This window comes from Phaenicophaeus curvirostris (assembly GCF_032191515.1).
Source record: "Phaenicophaeus curvirostris isolate KB17595 chromosome W unlocalized genomic scaffold, BPBGC_Pcur_1.0 scaffold_34, whole genome shotgun sequence".
Classification (NCBI taxonomy): Eukaryota; Metazoa; Chordata; class Aves; order Cuculiformes; family Cuculidae; genus Phaenicophaeus; species Phaenicophaeus curvirostris.
Genome location: NW_027206663.1, coordinates 3,760,169 through 3,781,679, shown reverse-complemented (window position 1 = coordinate 3,781,679; position 21,511 = coordinate 3,760,169). Strand labels below are relative to the sequence as shown.

General features: G+C 40.6%; 1 protein-coding gene across 1 annotated transcript in view; it reads left to right on the top strand.

Moving 5' to 3' along the window:
- KCNN2 (potassium calcium-activated channel subfamily N member 2) overlaps positions 1-21,511 on the top strand; it is a 120,713-nt gene that overhangs the window by 26,224 nt on the left and 72,978 nt on the right. The window contains exons 3-4 of the mRNA XM_069881286.1: positions 6,978-7,396; positions 16,595-16,736. Of these exons, the coding sequence (XP_069737387.1) occupies positions 6,978-7,396; positions 16,595-16,736 (561 nt within the window). The remainder of the gene's footprint in view (positions 1-6,977; positions 7,397-16,594; positions 16,737-21,511) is intronic.

Genomic DNA, 21,511 nt, shown 5'->3' with positions numbered 1-21,511 from the left:
TCCTACCTAAACTGTTCTTTCTGTATTAATCTTCCTCCACTTATGTTATATTCAGAGCTTTAATAAATCATGTTCCTTCTGCATCTGCTTGGAGAACATTTTTGACTGTCAACCCCAGTCACAGGAGCTTTTGGGAACCGCTGGTGCTGGATGGAAGTTTTCTAAATGGTGTAACTTAAGGAGGTTATTCTCATTGTGGTTTACCCTGCTGTAGGGAGTGGGGTCTGAATATATTATATAATAGATTAAGTGATAAATGAAGAATATTATTTAAATGAAGAATTACCTTTAGTGGACACTGACTTTGAAAGAACTCCTTATTCTTTAATTCAATCACTTACTGATGGGTCTACTGAGTATCTCAAATGAATATGGTAACCCTAAGTGGTGGCCTTCTATTTCTGGACCTCTGATTTGGTTCAAAGGCTCATAAAAATTCATATAAGTAAATATCTCACCACTGTTTAAAAATCTGAGGAAGCTCAAGTATGATTGTTCCATCAAGATTCCAAACTAAATTAAAGCAGGAGATTGCCTCATGAAATATATTTTAAATAATGCTTTTCTTGTGAGTTTTTCTTCTCTATAGCACTGGGGAAGAAATCTGGATATCTAGGAACATCCTTTTCTTTTTTCCTTGGAGTCCTTGGATTTCACTTCTTGACACTATCACCTGCACAGAAGGTTATTGGGAGGAATGTTTTAGGAGTATCTCACCCTCTTTGGGTCCCTGGAGACAGGGAGAACTACATGAAAAGAAATTCCATGTGTTCCATTTTTATAATTAGAGGGGTGTGTGTGTATGCGCATATACATGTATGAATGATAGAATAGTCTAACTTCCTTCCCCATTTGAAGAAACTAAGAATGTTTCATTCATGTAGGCAGCTATATCCACAAGATCTTGTGGGTCAATTTCTAATGACCTACTTGAAAATTTAACTCTGGATGTGGGAAACATTCTGGAAAATAAGATAACAAGACTTTCACGTAGTTTTGTGAAAAACATTATTCTTTGCCTTCTGTGCTTTGCATGCAGAAGGTGTTTGATGCCTCATGGCTTTATAGAAAATTTAAACTTACTAAGTTCTCTCCTGTGTGGTGCTGTATCAGGATATAGAGTCCTCAGGAATTCCTACAGGCCCTTCAAGATCGAGGACAGGCTTTTGGTTAATTTATAAGCCATTTTATTATATGTCTTCTGATGACGGAAGAAGGTGTTTTTCATCCCCTAGTTAGGGAAAGGCTTGAGGTGTCTATCTCCAACCACTATATGATTTTCAATCATTTGTACTTAATACCTTCTTCCTTTCTGAGGACTATAATGCTGCTTTTAGTTGCATAAGTGATATTTTGGGAACTAGAAGCTATAGAAAAATGTTTGGTAAAGAATTTGGTAAAACAGAAGACACAGAGGTTATTTTTGCTAGCCTGTGTCATAGTTCCATCAGTTCTTTTATAAGGGTAAAGTGACTCCAGTATTTAACCCTTTAAAATTTGGATTTTTAAATTAAACAATTGCCATGAGGCTTTTGCGAGTACAGGTGATTCTCCTTCTGCAAGGAATGCCTCAAGGAGTACAGCTGATGCTACTTTCTTATTGTTTATCGCTTCCTTTTTATTCCTTGCAGCAGAGCAGTGATACTGTTTTCACAATTGTTTTCCTATCAGAATTAAAGAAACTAGCCAATTTCCTTGTACTTTGCATTCGTCAACATTCTCAGATAGCTAGGAATTTGTTTTGATATACTTGATGATTTACAAAATTAATTCCTCTACTTTTCTTTTAAGTAGCTTCAGGGAGTCTCTGATCTAAGTTGTCATTGTGTGCAAGTTGTCTACTCTGAATTTGTTTCTCTTTTACTAATCTGATGTTATATGAATTTAACACAAATTATTATGTAAATACACAAGCACCCATTAATATCTTTGATGTGCTATCTATTTTTCCATTTATACTGTGTGGTGCTAGAAAAGTCAAGTTTATTTATAGTTTAAGATTCATGTTGTATTTATACATACCACGTGTTGGAAATGCATTATATAATTTCAGATGAAAATAATTTTTTTTATATTTGTCTTATAGAGTGCAGGCTTAGTAAAGGTACATAGTAGTTCTGTATTTGAAGAAGCTTTACAGAACATTCATGAATAACTTAAATTAGATTTCAGTCTTCACGAATAACTTTAATTAGATTTCAGTTTTAGACTAATAATTAATAAGGAATTTCAAAGCTATGAGCAGGCATGACATCTTTGACCTTGACTGGAGTTTGGCCTTCTGCATAGGCTGCAGGACTCAACTTTATTGGAAGAGCTGGTTCTCTTTTTATTACTAGCATCATTCATTCCCCATTCAAACAGGGAGTAGTTGTTGCAGATGGAGAGACAGAGTGATACATTTCACTCTCAAGAGAGAAGTAATATTGATATAAAGCAGAGATTTAACAAAGTTTGATAATAAATGCGACAGTGATTTACAAGTTTCAGTGGCAAGGTATGCTTGATTACTTACTGCACAGAGGACAGGGTCAGACAAAAAACTGTCAGGGAGACCCTCCCTCCCATTGGGTCATGAGGTTCAGCAAGGATCCCTTTGCATTTTAGACTCATCCTCAGAGAGACTCTAGGTGCAGCTGGATCCAGACTGAGTCCCAGACTTGGTCAACGGTTTATGTCTGAAGGATTATATATGAACGATTAGTCCTTTATACCTCCTAGCTAAGATCACAAAGTTTCAGTGTACTTATTCCAAATTCACTTACTGGGGGTCTGTTGTGGCAAGGATTCTCTCAACCTTGAGGAGTAACCTTGAGAGGTGTCCCTTTCAAGGGGAGATCCTGATGTGGAGCCCACTGTTGTTTCAGGAGAGCTCAAAGGGCTCTTGGGCTGCTCACTATTTATGGAGTAAGATGATTGACTCATAGTCATATTTACATGCCAACCGCAGGTGTCAGTTTCTTCCAGATTTGGCACTGTCAGTAAGACCCTGACCAATACTGTGGCCAGGTGGGTGCATTACCATAGATTAGCCCTTGGCTACTGTGTTGTTATTTGTCTCTACCATGAGGTGGATGTAGCCATCACCGGATCATCATGATCACCACTGGTGGTTATTGCATGATCAGGATTTACAGGAGAAGGGGGGAGAAGGGGAAGCACACTGTCACAGTAGTATCTTAAAATGAATGCACTGTTATTATAACAAAATTGACAAAGCAGCTGAGAGGGGGTGTGTGTGTATGTGTATATATATAAAAAATATTTAAAAGTATACCCCCTGTTTAAATTGTGTTGTTCAGCTGTTCTTTCTCTCCTTCATTCATTTCCCCTCCTTGCTTTCTGAATAGTAAAGGTACACAACCAAGCAAGCAGGAACACGCAAATACCACTGCATTTTCCAAATTAAAAATTAACAATTGCATTTAGTAGGTTGCATAATTGCAAACATATAAAATGTACATCAAATCCTGTACTAATTTCTATCTATTTCCAGTACATTTTCTTGTTATCCACAACTCTTTTTGTATTAGAATATTTGATATTCCTGTATTTCATGGACTCAATTTAGAGACACAGGTTTGTATGGAAATGTACCTTATAAATATGAGGGGTTACTATTTTTTACAATAGAAGTATTTGTACTGGATCTGTGGTCCTCTGGGGCTTCTGGTGCTTTCTACCTTCTGTTTTCACCTCCTAAATCTCATTATGTGACTGCTGAAGACATTATCACTTTCAAATATTATTTTTCTTAGAAGCAATTGGCTTAGCTGAAGTCAAGGGAAGTTGATAAGGATTTTCTGTGCACGCAAACATAACCCATTCCACTTAGCACTACTGAGAAACTTCTTTCTTTGTTGCATACTAGCATTTCTTCTGCTGACAAATGGATATGTTCTTAAGTATATTTTTCATAATGACATCCTAAAGTTTTTTTAAAAGCTATTAAATATAATTTTATTTTATGAAAATTGTAACATCAAATTTTGATATCAAAGTATAACTTAACATTCTTCTTTTCTCATCTTTTGAGTCAAATCAATACTTAAGGTATCATTTTTCTTAAATTGCCTTTCTGCATATAACCTTCATATTGAAATCTGTGAAGGTAAAAAGGGAGGAAAAAAGACCATTGCTTCTCCAGCATATTCTGCAAATTTGAAAGAAATTTTAAAACACTGCTGATTTAACATGCATTTGATATATATCTGAGAACTGAAATGGTCAGCTGTCATTCATTTATTCTTTTCTTCAGCAAACCACACAACATTTGAGGGATTTTATATTATCTATCTCATATTCAGTTAAACTGATTACTATTCATCTATTTTCTGGGTGCTCTAAATACCTGGACCTCTTTATAGTTGTTTTACTATTTGTGTGATCTGACTGATGGCATTTACAGGCTAATCACAAGAATCAAATGCACTTGAGCCTCATTGTATTTTGAAAATTTGGCACTTTATATCAAATAGTACATTTGCTAAGTGCAGACTAACTGTCTTTTGCCAATAAATAGATAGGTAGATTTGCCTTCCTACCATTACAAATGTCATCTTTATATCTAGCACATGAAGTCTTCAGAAAGACCACAGGCAAAAGAAAGTGTATGTGCTTGTGTTGCATGCATTTAATTCCCTGAGTGTGTTTCTTTAGCTTAATTCAACACTATGCTTCTTTGGCTTTAACAGTAATGCAGTGGAGGCAAGAACTATATCTAAGAAAAAGAGAAGGAACATGAAGAAGCAAAAAACAGATCCAAAAGTAAAATAATTTGGGTTGGGATTTTTTTGTTTGTTTTTCTTACTGTGGTTAACTTCTTTCTTTCTTTAAGCATCACTCCAACTACAATCAAATTAATTTATTGTTATCACTTTCTTAAACAAAGAACTGGAATAATTTTCTGGAAGACAAACTAAATGTGTTGGGAGGAAGATGTATAATGTGATTTTGAATCACTAAAGTAGATATACAGAGAGTTCAGGCTTGCATTTCTAAACTTTTGAAGGATGGAAAGGGGCAAAAAAGCAATGGACTTGTATATGGTGTGTAGCATGCTGGAAATACTTTTCTTATGCTCAGAAGGACATTCTTTGTGTATTTCACCTTCTCACACCTTAAATTATTTCTAAGCTTTTGAATAATCTAATTTTTAAATCCTGCAAAGGTTTTTTATTTCCAATTACACGTTTACTGAACAGCCTTGTCTATATTCAGATATCACAGTTTAGCCCCAGCCTGGCTAAATTTTGGCAGCTAAAATCATGCAGTTGGAGTCCCAAATCCCTTCTCTCCCACCCCCAGGGAAAGGGGAGAAGGAAATGAGAGGAAAAAGACTTGCGGGTTGGAAACTAAAACTACAGCTTTAATGAAATAATAATAATAGTAATAATAATAATTAATAATATACAAGAGTGCCCCCTGCTCACCCTTTGATAACTAAACGTCACCACAAATACTGTAGAGCAGACACGAGGGAATGGGTCCATGGTAAGGAGGGAGCTTGACTCAGGAACTGGATTCAGGAACACACAGATCGGGGATCAGGAGGAATCAGGCAGACAAGGTCCTCACTGGATCTCGGCCATCGCAGAAGAGGGAGAGAGAGACCATCGTGATCTCTGTTTTATATCGAGTATGACGTATATGGGACGGAATCCTCTGTTGGTCAGTTTAGGGTCACCTGTCCACCCCTCCTTGCATGTGTGGGCCCTATTCTGCCAGCTTGAGGATGGCCTTGGTTACTATAGGCATAAGTATAAGCATTGGCCTTTCAGCATACCAGTGCCCTGTGTTATCGCCTTGGGAAAAACACTGTCTCAAAAACATGCAGTTAGCTTTCAGAGAATGAAGTTACTTACAGCAACTGAGTTAAGAGTCAGAAACTGATCCTACTTTAATTCAAACCACAACATCAGACTAGAAGTGAAGTCATGTGAAGGTTTTCTCCCATTACTGAGATTGTATGTTCTTTGTCCTTATGGATTATTTTCCTTTTTTGAAAAGCTACCTTGCATATCCCTACTCTCGCCTAGTGACAAATATTGTTCAATTTATATAGTATATAGTAAAATTTATATAGTTAGTAGATCTTCAGGAAGAAGATTTGCTAAACAGCATGAAGTCTTTTATTACTTGTGTTCCTGGGTGGTAAACTGAAGGCTTTTATTCTGCAAGGATCTACATACATGTGCATTTAATTTTCAGCTACTAATAGACCTCACCTGGATGCCTAGGGGTACTCTAGTCTTTGTAGGCCTCCGCTTTTCATTTTTGTTTTTTTGAAGGTGTGACTACAGTTCATTTAGGCATGGTCAACCTAGCTTTAAAACAGCTAGTTCAGGTATTGGTAGTAGTTGGGGTACAGTTGAACTGATTTTTCACTATAAGTTATCTTTTAGAGTCTTTATGTAGTTTCTTGGATGGTTTTGCAGCCTGCATTGGTCTGTATTGGTACCTGAAGTATGAAGACAGCTTGAATAGTTCTACTGAACTTATAATCTCTCCTGTCTGAAGCACTGATGTGTTCTAAAGAAGCCTTAATGTTGTACTGCAGAAAGTGTTTTCAATTTGCAATTTAGATTTCCATCCTGAAAAACCTTTCTTAAATTCTTCTTAATTCTATGAACTTTGAATAAGCAATTGACTTTGAAGGGATGGGGTTTAAATTGGCACAGTATGTTTTTTTATAAAAAATGACAATTAAGCAAAAACATGAAAAAAACTTAGTAAATAATATGTGGAAATTCAGTTTCATATACAGTTTTAAAAATAGTGCACAAAACCATTCTTTTAGGCTTAACCAAAATCACATTCACTTAATAGTGACTTAGTAATGTCATTTGCTGAAATGGCATATTTATTTTGGTTTTAGTGATCATTAGCAGCTCTGAAAAAGATAGTATTTAAAAATGGAATTATAACAATGTTTCTTAATGGCATACTAAAGTTAACCTTATATTTTATCATTTCAGTTATTCATGGTGGACAACGGAGCAGATGACTGGAGAATAGCCATGACTCATGAGCGTATTTTCTTTATCTGCTTGGAACTACTTGTATGTGCTATACATCCCATACCTGGGAACTATACATTCACATGGACAGCCCGGCTTGCCTTTTCTTATACTCCATCCACGACAACAGCTGATGTGGATATAATTTTATCTATACCAATGTTCTTAAGGCTGTATCTTATTGCCAGAGTTATGCTTTTGCATAGCAAACTTTTCACTGATGCATCATCTAGAAGCATTGGAGCGTTAAACAAGATAAACTTCAATACCCGTTTTGTTATGAAGACTTTAATGACAATATGTCCAGGAACTGTACTGTTGGTTTTTAGTATCTCATTATGGATAATTGCTGCATGGACTGTCCGAGCTTGTGAAAGGTAAGGTTATTCTGTTTGGTGGTTTAGTTCTTTCTCTGTCTTGTTTTGCTGCTTTGGTTTTGTATTCGAAGGACCTAAATATTTAATGGAATGGAGCTACCTGGTCTTTGATATGTTGAGTGCTGGTTAGATTTCACTCTGTCACAGACTTTCAGGAATGCTTTGCCTTTAAATCTGAAGGACTTATGTAGAGAAGTTTGTGCCACAGAATTTTATGTAGCATTGCAAGTCGATTTCAATGTTTTCATTTAACTTTGCGAAAACACAGTGAGATACCATAAAATGTCTTTTAACAACAGTTACAGTTGTTGATATTCTGTGTTAATAACAAATTTCATTTATTGTGTTTCTGAACTAAATTTATTGAGAGTAATGTAGATAAAACAACTATGGAAAATTCCAATGGAAAATGTATTTTTTTTCAATTAGACTTTTATTGTCCTGTTTCATTAAAAAAAAAAAGTGGAAAAGTGTTGTTGGGGAGTTGGCAATATCAAGAAAGAGTGATGTACTGGTTTTGAATGGGACAGAGTTAATTTTCTTCATAGTAGTTCATATGGTGCTGTGTTTTGGATTTGTGACCAAAATAGTGTTGATAGCACACCGATGTTTTAGCTGCTGCTGAACAGTGCTTACACAGCATCAAGCCCTTCTCTGTTTCTCACTGTGCCCATCCCCCAGCAAGGAGATGCACAAGAAGTTGAGAGGGGACACGGCTGGGACAGCTGACCTCAACTGACCAAAGATATTTCCCATACCATATACCATCATGCTCAAGATTGCCACTGGTCAACCCAAAAAGGTTTCTCTGTCAACCAGGATAGTTTGAGCAGGGGCTTTAGATCAGTGACCTTTAGGATAAATTTGTTTCTGTAGTAGTGATAGATATATTCCATTACCTTATTAAATCTCTTCCCCATAAATTTATTGGTGTTGACATGACATATGGTTGAATCCATGCTCATGAATTTTCTGGTCCTGTCACTGGTAATAGTTTGGCACTCTTCATAGGAATTTGTATCCCACCTATGTCTATAACAGTAGTGAAAGCTACGTCAAGAGGCCATTGAGGGGACTATTCAGTTTAAGAAATTATAGAAATATCAGCTCCGGTATCTAATAGTCCTGTAAATGTTTCTCCCTGTATGTTAATTGTAAGTGTAGGTTGTTTTGCTGTGACTTGCTGAGCCCAAGATACCTGGGCAGAATTAGTACTGCCAAATCGTCCCTACCCTTGAATCTGAGAGGAACTTTGGGGAACGGAAGAGGGTAACAAAATAATTCATGCAACCTGATTTATTGTTATGCAGCATGGGGTTTGAAAGGCAGCTAGCATTATCTGCATCTGACCTATATAGTATGAGTCAATCATTCTCAGTAATGCATATGAAATTTGTTTTGAAATACTCAAACACCCTACAATCAGTCCTACATGTCCCATCTATAAAGGTCTACACATCTTAGTTCCTACAGTTAGAAATTTATATGGTTGTAAAAGAATTACTTCTGAGACAGTTGCCAGATCCAGTCCGGCACTGCTGGTTTTAACAGCTGAAAGGTTGGAGACTGGGCATTTATCAGAGGTGGGGCATGGATATATTGTACAGGAGCATTCAATATCCCATTGGTTTGAGGGGCACCAGACTACACGCCCCTCTTCCCATTTCCTGAGAGAGGGTGCCCATTTTTGTCAAATTTAGATTGGCATTGATTAGCCCAATGATATCCTTTCTGACATTGGGGACATATCTGTTTAGGTTTTTTGTATTTAGGCATCTGCCATTTGTAAGGGCAGTCTCTGCTTATGTGTCCTTGTGTTCCACAATTAAAACATTTAATAGTGTCCTGATTAATTTGCAACTGAGCTAATGCAGCAGCAAGAACTGATGCTCTGTGAGTTTCAGTTCCAACATGTGGACATACTTTAATATGTTCTCTGAGGTCCATCACTTTTCCTTTCTGTGGTAATAGTGCTGTTTGACAATCAGTGTTTGCGTTTTCAAAAGTTAATTGAAATAACAGGGATCTGAGACCATTGGCTGAGACCAGTGGCATGAGGTTTAACAAGGCCAAATGCCGGGTTCTGCACTTGGGGCACAACCCTATGCAGTGCTACAGACTAGGGTAAGTCTGGCTAAAAAACTGCCCGGAGGAGAAGGACCTGGGGGTGTTGGTTGACAGCCGACTGAACATGAGCCAGCAGTGTGCCCAGGTGGCCAAGAAGGCCAATGGCATCTTGGCTTGTATCAGAAACAGCGTGACCAGCAGGTCCAGGGAGGTTATTCTCTGTACAAGGCACTAGTGAGACCTCACCTTGAATCCTGTGTTCACTTCTGGGCCCCTCACCACAAGAAGGATGTTGAGGCTCTGGAGCGAGTCCAGAGAAGAGCAACAAAGCTGGTGAAGGGGCTGGAGAACAAGTCTTACGAGGAGCAGCTGAGGGAACTGGGGTTGTTTAGCCTAGAGAAGAGAAGGCTGAGGGGAGACCTTATTGCTCTCTACAACTACCTGAAAGGAGATTGTAGAGAGGAGGATGCTGGCCTCTTCTCCCAAATGACAGGGGACAGGAAAAGAGGGAATGGCCTCAAGCCAAGCTCCGCCAGGGGAGGTTCAGGATGGACATCAGAAAAAAATTTTTCACAGAAAGGGTCACTGGGCACTGGAACAGGCTGCCCAGGGAGGTGGTTGAATCACCGTCCCTGGAGGTGTTTAAAAGATGGGTGGATGTGCTGCTGAGGGGCATGGTTTAGTGGTTGATAGGAATAGTTGGACTTGATGATCCTGTAGGTCTTTTCCAACCTAGTGATTCTGTGATAACAAGATTTTAGCTGCTTCAGGGTTATCTATTTGCCTTGTGATTGCCCCTTGCAATCTATATGTAATGGTCATATAGGGATCCTGAGAACCTTGTCTTATTGTTGCAAAAGATCCTGTAGGTTGTTGAGAGTCAGGCACTCGTTTCCATGCGGCTACAGCAATATGCGAGACTTGTTCAAAAACTCATCTATCAAGGGCTATTTGTGCTTGTATATGTATATATTGTCCTGTACCTGTTAGCATATCCTGATGAATTGGTATTTACGAGGTCAAATTGTCCATCGCTTGCTCTGTTACTAAATCATTATATTCTAATTGCCAAACGGCATATTGTGCTGAGGACAATACTGTTTTCATTAATATTTTCCAATGCCATGGTGTCATTATATATGCTGTAGCTATTGCCTCTATTATTCCTACAGTGACTGCCTTTTGTAGTCCATTGTCCATAATAGATTTTTTAAGCTCTTTGAAAAGTTGGTAGGGCAAAGTTTCATAAACTGGAGGCTGGTTTGGATCATGTACAACAGGGAAGGCAAAACTAAATCCACCCTGTTTCATAGCTTCTTCTTTACACTTTTGCATTACTGATTTTACCTCTGTTGTCTCCTCCGTAAAGGAATTAGTAGGAGACATGGGCAGTGTAGGAATTAATGGCAGTGGAGGTGAGGTTTTCATCAAAGCAGAAAGGGATAATGTACAGTATAAGTCTGAGTCATTCTGTGAATTAACTGGCCCAGAACTAAAAGGGTCCTCAGTCTCAGAGCCATTTGGGGCTTTTTTAAACTGATCATGTATATTTTGGCTTTCATCATTAGCCCCAATTAATCTTCCATATACTTGGCATTGCTCCTACAATGAGGACTGGAATCATAGAATCATAGAATCGTTTAAGTTGGAAAAGACTTTTAAGATCACTGAGTCCAACCCTTAGCCTAGCACTGCCAACTCCACCACTAAACCATATCCCTAAGCACCTCAACGCTATTGGAAAAGTGAACTTCATCCCAGGCAGACCCAGTACAACATTGAATGACTTGGGCCACATCTGTCAAGATAGGTGCTCAGGAAAGGAGAATCAGCATATTGGATTGTTGGGCACCAAGACCGGCTTGGTTTGCGTCACCGCCACATTCACCTGGTTCCTTGTGAGGCTTATTCTTTGTCAGTTCAGGTGGTTGCTGATGGAGTACTTCCTATAACCTACAACTTATATAAAGTATTATTTTCCCCTGAGGCTAAATCTCCTTGAGGCACACACCTGGTCTCCCCATCCTTCCTCATTACCCACCAAGTACACTCGGGTCCTTGAGCAAAAGCAATCCCACAAATGGGCTTGCCATTTCCCAAGGGAGGAGCAGCCCACGCTGTCTTTTCCAATCACTTCCCTACATGCACTAAGGGGAACTTATCTCCTCCCACAGTATATAGGGGCTTTGTTTGGCCAGGACTAGGGTGGTTAGCAGATCCTTTGCTGTTAATCTGCCAAGTGGGTTCTGCTAAATCTATACCCCAGTGCTTCCACGTCCCTAGTGTCCAGTGCTTTCAATGTAGTCTTTAACAGTCTGCTATATAGTTCAATCTTTCTGGAGGCTTGTGGGTGATAGGGGATGTGATACACCCAGTCAATGCCGTGTTTCTTGGCCCAGGAATCTATGAGGTTATTTCAGAAATGAGTCTGTTTTCTGATTCACTTCTTTCTAGGGTACTGTATTGTCAGAGAAGTTACCTTTCCAGGCCCAGACTGATGTTTCAGTTGGTGGAATGGTTCACAAGGTATGTTTCTAGCCACCTGGTAGTTGCTTCCACCATGGCAAGCATGTAGCACTGGCCTTGGCGTGTTTCTGCTTGTGATCCAATATAATCAATCTGCCAGGCCTCCCCATACTGATATCCCGGCCACCATCCCCTGTTCAAGGTAGACTTTACTCATGTGTCTTAAAAGATGGGTAGATGAGGTGCTCAGGGACATGGTTTAGTGGCAGATAGGAATGGTTGGACTTGATGATCCAAGGGGTCTTTTCTAACCTGGTGATTCTATGATTCTATGATTCTTGCTTGATTGCAGCACACATTTAACATTCATGGGTGACCTGTATGACCTCCATGGTCAGGTCCACTTCTCAATCATGAGCCAATCTGTATGTTGCATTTCTCCCTAGATGTCCCAGTGTTTTATGGGCCCACTGAGCTACAAGTAGCTCACCTTTATGTTCCCAGTCTGAGTCTACCTGAGCCACTTCAGTTCTTGCAGCCTGGACTACCTGCTCATTGTTTTGATGTTCTTCAGTGGCATAGCTCTTGGACATGTGGGCATCTACAGGATGTATCTTTACCTTACAGCAGTGTTTTCTACACATGCACTGATGTCTTGCCACAATGCAACAGCCCAGATAGGTTTACCTCTGTGCTGCCTGTTGGTCTTTTTCCATTGCACAAGACCTAGAAAGATTAGAAGCAGTTTATTCCAGGTGTATTGCATACCTCTCCATGTTTAAGCAAACTGTGGCCTGCATTCTGGCCCCACAAGTCTATGGGGCCGGACGGGATTCACCCTAGGGTACTGAAGGAGCTGGCGGATGTGCTGGCCAAACCCCTTTCCATCATCTTCCAACAGTCCTGGAAGACTGGGGAAGTCCCACTGGACTGGAGGCTGGCTGATGTTGTGCCCATCTACAAAAAGGGCCGCAGGGAGGACCCAGGAAACTACAGGCCTGTCAGTCTGACCTCAGTGTCAGGGAAAGTCATGGAGCAGGTGATCTTCAGTGCTATCATGAAGCACATGCAAGAGAACCGGGTGATCAGGCCCAGTCAACATGGGTTCACAAAAGGCAGGTCTTGCCAGACTAACTTGATCACCTTCTATGACAAAGTGACTCGGCTGCTGGATGAGGGAAAGGCTGTGGATGTGGTCTTCCTGGACTTCAGCAAAGCCTTTGACACAGTTTCTCACAGCATTCTGCTTGAGAAACTGTCAGCCTCTGGCCTGGACAGGCGCACACTCTCCTGGGTGGAAAACTGGTTGGATGGCCGGGCCCAGAGAGTGGTGGTAAATGGTGTGAAATCCAGCTGGAGGCCAGTGACAAGTGGGGTTCCCCAGGGCTCGGTGCTGGGTCCAGCCCTGTTCAATGTCTTCATCAATGACCTGGATGAAGGCATTGAGTGCACCCTTAGCAAGTTTGCGGATGACACTAAGCTGGGTGGAAGTGTTGATCTGCTGGAGGGTAGGGAGGCTCTGCAAAGGGATCTGAACAGGCTGGACCGCTGGGCAGAGTCCAATGGCATGAGGTTTAACAAGGCCAAATGCCGGGTCCTGCACTTGGGGCACCACAACCCTATGCAGTGCTACAGACTAGGAGAAGTTTTGCTGGAAAGCTGCCTGGAGGAGAGGGACCTGGGGGTGTTGGTTGACAGCCGACTGAATATGAGCCAGCAGTGTGCCCAGGTGGCCAAGAAGGCCAATGGCATCTTGGCTTGTATCAGAAACGGCGTGACCAGCAGGTCCAGGGAGGTTATCCTCCCTCTGTACTCGGCACTGGTGAGACCGCTCCTCGAGTACTGTGTTCACTTCTGGGCCCCTCACCATAAGAAGGATGTTGAGGCTCTGGAGAGAGTCCAGAGAAGAGCAACCAAGCTGGTGAAAGGGCTGGAGAACAGGCCTTATGAGGAACGGCTGAGAGAGCTGGGGTTGTTTAGCCTGGAGAAGAGGAGGCTGAGGGGAGACCTCATTGCTCTCTACAACTACCTGAAAGGTGGTTGTAGAGAGGAGGGTGCTGGCCTCTTTTCCCAAGTAACAGGGGACAGGACAAGAGGAAATGGCCTCAAGCTCCGCCAGGGGAGGTATAGGCTAGACGTTAGGAAAAAATTCTTTACAGAAAGGGTCATTGGGCACTGGCAGAGGCTGCCCAGGGAGGTGGTTGAGTCCCCTTCCCTGGAGGTGTTTAAGGCACGGGTGGATGAGGTGCTGAGGGATATGGTTTAGTGTTTGATGGGAACGGTTGGACTCGATGATCCGGTGGGTCTCTTCCAACCTGGTTGTTCTGTGATTCTGTGATTCTGCTGCCAAAGGAATTGAGAAAAATGCACTGGCACGTTAATTGTAGCATACCACTCGGCAGCCTTCAACTCCAGTTGATATTGGAGTTCTAGCATGTTCAGTAAGGCAACACTCAATGGTGGCATGACCTCATTCAGGCCACAGTAGACCACTGTTACCTTCCACCCTCTGTCAGACTTTTGCACTGGCCATATGGGACTATTAAAAGGTGAGTGAGTCTTGCTGATCACTCCTTGGCTCTCCAGTAGATGAAACAGCTCATGGACTTGAATCAGGGAGTCTCAGCTGCTGCGATGAACACATGGACCACATGCAATGGACATCATCTGGTTCTTTGGAGGCCTGGTTGTTGTCCAAGTTGCTGTAGATCACCTCTATCACCACTAAGTCCCTAAGATACTGGACACTTTCCTCAACAGTGGTCCCTTGAGGGGATGGATACCTTGCCTTCATGCTCGACAGAAGCTGCTTCCAGAGGCTGTGGATTGTTGCTCCTCTTCCAATCCCTCTGTCAGTTACCCGGTCCTGAGCAAAGGATCCCAGCTGCTATACTTCCCTACCTTCTAATTCCTGACTGTTGACTCCACTATCCCAGCACTGGAGCAACAAGGTGACAATTTGCTTGCCTGGCTAGCAGCCAGAATCTTTCCACATAACTTACAGCTCAGTCAGGGACAGGGATCAGGTATTTTCTAACTTGTTTATGAATTCTGTCTCTTCTCTCTCCTGTTATTGTGGCTGCTCTGCTGTAGAACCAGCTGTATCTTCTGATTCTTCCTCCTGCTCCTTCACAGGAGGAGCTGCTTCTTCACTAACTGAGTTGACCTCTGCTTCCATTGTTTTTTCTTGATTACAGGAGTGACTGTTACAGTCGAGGGTTGGGTCTCTGGCTTAGCCGCAGTGTCCTTTTGTATGTCCTCAGGTCTGGAGACACTCTCGTCCCTTTGAGGTTGCTGGACAACTGGTTGCTCGGTACATATAGGCAAGGCCCCAACACAGTGCTAGAAGTTGTGTCTCTCTGGTATAGGCAAAACATCCTTCTTTCCAGTAGTGTGCCACTTCAACAGTATTCCATGCCTGTTCGGGTGTGAAATATCAGACCATCGGAGGTGAAAAATCACTCTAAGCATCTGCCCAAATTCTCCCACCCACCTTGCCACTCAATTGCCTCAGAGCACAACCCTGTGTGGCATTTCCAAGCAGTTGGTTAACTTTGGGAAAAGCTGAAATCAGATTTATGGCAAACGCCGATATGAGCATTCTGGTCATGCAGGAATGTTCAAGAAACTGAAGGGCCATTGCAACAAGGCAGGAAACATCTTCTGTGGAGAAGTAAAGGGAAGTGTAATTCATTTTCCCCACCATGTGTCTCCCAGAGGAGGAGAAAAGTGTAACTGCTGATTGTCTTCATGAGATGTTTCCCAAAGTACTGGAATGGCAGCAGTGCAGGGCCCAAATACCAGATTAGGCTCCAGGCCAATGCTTTTATCATAGTTCTTCCCAGTCAAAGCGCAACAAAGTGATAAACAGCACAGAAAACAGCAAAAGCAGCCATTAACAACCCCTGGAGTTTGGAGTTTGATGTACAGCAAGAGAGGAAACACTCCAAGGAGCAGGTGAGGGACCAAATAAGCCATCACTGAGAGCAAACAATTAAACATCATGACTGGCAACAGCACAGTCAAGATAAAACCAATTTAATAAGTGAAAGAGAAAAAAAAAACCTAACCCAAAACAAGTGATGCAAAGGCAGTCACTCATCACCTTTCATCAGCAGACTGATGCCCAGTCAGTTCCTAATGCGCAACCCCTCCTTCCCCGATCTATTCACCGGGAGGACAGAGTGAGAAACAGAGAAGGCCTTGATGCTATGCAAACACTATTCAGCAATAGCTAGAATATTAGTGTGTTATCAGTACTGTTTTGGTTAAAAAACCCTCAAAACACAGCACCATATGAGCTGCTTTGAAGAAAATTAATTCTATCCTAACCAAGCCTAGTACATATATACTGACTGTAACCTCCATTCCCTCTGCGATGCTTGAGGGTGGACAGGTAGAAGAGTCGGGAACGAAGGAGCAAAGTTGAGCCTGGAAAATGGGGGTGGTGGTTTTTTTCAGTTTTTTTTTTTTTTTTTTTTTGTCGTTTCACAAATCTATTTCCCCCCCATCTTGATGAGCAGGGAGGTGTGAGTGGCTGGGTGGGCATTTGGCTATTAGCCAAGGTTGATCCACCACACATCATTTAGTGTGATTTCTTTCTGGCAGCACGAAAATCTAACAGAACTTTTCATTACAAATAAATTGTATTTGTTTAATTTTCAGGTACCATGATCAACAGGATCTTACAAGCAACTTCCTTGGGGCAATGTGGTTGATTTCAATAACGTTTCTGTCCATTGGATATGGTGACATGGTACCTAATACATACTGTGGGAAAGGAGTCTGTTTACTCACTGGAATCATGGTGAGTGTTTCAGAATTTATTCACTGGATATGAGATTAAGTTTGTTGGAATGAATCCCCAAACTCATGGTAGTCGTAACAGAAATATTTATTTGATAACTTTTAAAGTATATAGGCTTACTTGCACCATTACATGGTCTCTCATTCCATGGTAATGAAATGAAAGGCTTTCATCCTCTGTAGGTAGAATGAAGAGCTGCATAATAAAATACAAACAATTCCACCCTGTTGCCATATTCAGCTTCAAAATCTCAATAGAGTCTCTCATTAAATGTTAGGATATCACATCTTCATGACTGCATTTGGACATGTGTAATTGGACCACTCCTAATATCAAACCTACAGCTCTGATATTTGCTTCTTAATGAAGTTACTTGCAGATGTAGAATTGCAATGGCGCTAGTCTCCTAAAGCATTTTGCCTGTGCACTGTTTTTTGCATTGTTTCTTATAAGTCTAATAACATATGGTCCATAGTTTTCCATTGCTTTAAGTGTATTTATGTAGTGCAGTTTTAATTACAAAAGTTTTTGTTACCATTGATGTAGTTGTTAGACCATGCATATTCAGTATATATTTATTAGTTGTACTTCATACATAATTTCAATTTTTGCTGTATTGTAGCGTTTGGTCCAAGTTAGGTAGGGAGTAGGGCAATAAATTATAATGGAAATTTCTGCATATTTATAGTAAATTAGAAGTAAAAAAGCTCCTGATCCTGCCACTTTTATTTGTATCAAACTCCCATGTAAATTTCCCTGTGAGTGAGAAGTTCAGGATGGGCATCATATATAATATATATGGCAGTAAGTTCCATTGAACATAAAAGTAACTCAGCTTCAATATCTACCTTCTATTAAAACAAGTATACTGGACTTGTGGATGAAAAGAAGTGGTGGCAAGAAGTTTTCCTTTTTGATATGTTTTAGTAAATTTGTTGTTTATAAAAGTATGTATTTTATGTTCAGAGAGTAAAATAGAACAACACATTTTTCTAGTGTTGAAGACTTTTTTCCCAAATTATTCTTTTTTTATATTTTTACATGACAGATTTCAAGTCATTGACCTTTATTGAGAAAGACTTCTAGTAAATTTTGGTAGTGTCAGATGCATACCTATTTAAATACAGTTTGCAATCTGCTGAAAACACAGGTGGAAAGCACAGGAATGAATTGGAAGGCTTTTCTAAAGACTGTTGACTAAACTCCTATCTGCTGTCTTTTGGGGTATTTGCCTTTGTTCTTCCTTCTGAGATGGATTTTGATGCCAGACACAATAAAAAGTAGCCATAAGTTCATTAGGAAAAAAAGAGAGCATGCACCATATATTGCCACAGGGATGTGCAGAACATGTACAGAACCCTGTTTCCTTCTTCCCAGACACTGTTCAGAAATAAGAAGTAAATGCTTCAAGATGCAGATGTTAGATCATTATCCCTCCTCATTATCATCTCTGACTACATCCTTGACAACAGATCTCTTGACAACAGCTAAATTCTTGGTTAACTTGCCTTGAATATTTACTCAAACCAAATCGTTCAGCATTCTTGGCATTTTCAGTATGAAAATAAAATTACTGTAACAGAAATCTTAGAGTTTCCATGCCCTACAGAATTGCAATGAAAATGTTAGTGTTGATGCTAAACATCCATGGGTTTCACGCTACTATTTGGTTTATATTGATGCAAATGACAGCAGCATCTGTACTGGTCTACAAATTTTAATGGTTGTGGGTAGTCCGTATAATTTTTATTATGATGAAAATAAGGTAAAAATAAAATAGCAGAAACAGTGTCCAGATTATTGCAAGTTTTTTTCTATGTACTCATGAATGAACCACACAGAAGGTGAACTTTTAAGCTGTATTTGTCGTTTTGCTTATGACAGCACCATTTGGAATCAGATATACAATTATTTACAGCAGCTGTTTCCACTGCTTTAGTAAAAAACTCCAGTACTGGTTAATATATGCTGATTACACACATAGCATTTCTTTTTCCACAACTGAAACAAGAACTCTTTGAAAACTAAGTTTGTAAAAGGTACAGATTATATTCACCTTCATGTCTTCAATAGCCTGGTTTTTATGATTTTTGCATTTTGTAACTACATTTGAAGCAGTAAGGCTCCAAACACTCAGGCGTACTTACATAATCAGGATCGCATGATGAGTTTGAGATAAATACCTCCAGAGACAGAGAGCATTCTTAAAACAAAAAGGGGTCAGGTAGTTAGTGTATGATGGTAGTTAAAACAGTCATGAAAATTTGACCCATAATTAAATTTTAAAGGACATTTTGTAAAGGATCAGAAATATATGAAGTGTGAAACAGTGAACATATTAATGAACATATTAAATTAAAAGGAACAGAATAAATGTTGAATAACTATAATACTAATACTAATAGTAATAATACTAATAGTAATAATACTAAAGGAGACTTGTAAAAAAGATGGAAAGATACATTTTACCAAGGCCTGTAGTGACAGGACAAGGGGTAATGGTTTTAAACTAAAAGAAGGCAGATTCAGTCTAAAAATAAGGAAGTTGGTTTTTTACAATGAGGATGATGAAACACTGGAACAGGTTGCCCAGAGAGATTGTAGATGCCCCATCATTGGAAACATTCAAGGTCATGTTGGATGGGGCTTTGAACAATATGATCTAATTGAAGATGTCCCTGCTCATTGCAGGGGGGTTGGACTTTAAGCGTCCCTTCCAACCCAAACAATTCTGTGATATTATTCTGATTATACTAAAAGAAAATAAGCAGTTGAGAATCATTAAGAGTAAGTCAGTAAAGAAGTCTAATTAATGTATTAGAAAAAAATAAAATAAGCTAAAAAGAAAACTGTGAACCATCTTTATTCTTGAAAAAATAAGGTAAATATGTAAAGAATGTGTTCTGTCATATTGAACAATGTATTTTTGATCTTGCCAAGCACTTGGATATGGGAATCTTTAATGAAAATATTGAACACATACAATACAGAGTTGGTGACTTTGTTAAATGCAGAGGCTGTTTATATACTGGCAAGAGAATCTGGGTACCTCTTTAAATCACCTATTAATATTTTTCCAAAGAGACTTCACTAGGAAGTAGTCTATATGTGCCCTCTGCTTTCTCTATACATTAATTAGATTTGCAGAGAGTGATTGATGAATAGAATTATGAGTGCCATCTGTCACGTCCCACTTTTTTTTTTTTTTTTGGCACCAGAGCAATCCAAAACCGCTCAGGAGGAGGGTGTAAATGGTACTTTTTACTAAACAAGATGCATGCCCTTAAAACACTGGATTCAAACGAACAAACAACCCATACGTGACAGAATACTGACAGAAAAACCGGCAGCAGCCAAAGTTACCAGAAGAACCTGTCACTTGGCACTGCTTGGCAACATTATAACAATCTGCTTAACCAAATATCACAGAGAGCCCTAATGCTGCCAAGTCAAAACCGAAATCAAACCAAAACTGCCCGCTATGGCCCGCTGCAGCCACACGTGTTGCAAAGAGAAAAGGGAGAGAAAAGGGAGAAAAGAAGAAGAGGAGAAAAGAGAGAAATAGTTACAAGGGAAATAGGAAAGATGATAGATAGACACCACCTTAGGGACTCCACATGTAGCAACACGTGTTTTTTTGTCCAGCGGGTCCAGAAGATGGTGGGTGTCCACACACAATGCAACACAGCAAGACATAGACACCAGACACAGATACAAGACATGAGGCTACAGACTTTTGTGGGGATTTTTAAGCTCTCTGTCCCCACCCCTTAAAGGATCAGGTGGGGAGACAGGTAACGCACTCTCATGCCCTGCACCAGGCATGTCCAGACATGCTCTCCAGCATTTCCGGTCTTGTCACTGTGGGCTGGGGGGCATCACCTGCTTTGAGCCTTTAACCCACACCTTGCCGGGTCCATACACCATCGTCTATATCAGAAGAGGATATAGAATATAAGGGGAGACCCTCACCACAATCCAAGAGGTTAGAGACATGCTTGGCCATTATTCACAAGTTTATGGGGCTGGATGGGATCCACCCAAGGGTATTAAGGGAGTTGGCGAAGGTGCTTGCCAAACCCCCTTCCATCATCTACCAGCAGTCCTGGCAGACTAGGGAAGTTCCACTAGACTGGAGACTGGCAAATGTGACACCCATTTACAAGAAGGGCCAGAGGGAAGATCCAGGAAACTACAGGCCTGTCAGTCTGACCTCAGTGCCAGGGAAGGTCATGGAACAGGTAATCTTGAGTGCTATCATACAGCACATGCAAGATAACTGGGTGATCAGGCCCAGTCAACACGGGTTTATGAAAGGCAGGTCCTGCCAAACTAACCTGATCGCCTTCTATGACAAGGTGACCTGCTTACTGGATGAGGGAAAGGCTGTGGATGTGGTCTTCCTGGACTTCAGAAAAGCCTTTGACACAGTTTCTCACAGCATTCTGCTTAGGAAACTGGCTGCCACTTGCCTGGACGGGCCTAACCTTTGCTGGGTTAATAACTGACTGGATGGCCGGGCCCAGAGAGTGGTGGTAAATGGAGTTAAATCCAGTTGGAGGCCGGTCACAAGTGGTGTCCCCAGGGCTCAGTGCTGGGTCCAGCCCTGTTACGTATCTTTATCAATGACCTGGACAAGGGGATTGAATGTACCCTTAGTAGGTTTGCGGATGACGCTAAGCTGGGTGGAAGTGTCGATCTGCTGGAGGGTAGGGAGGCTCTGCAAAGGGATCTGAACAGGCTGGATCAATGGGCTGAGTCCAATGGCATGAGGT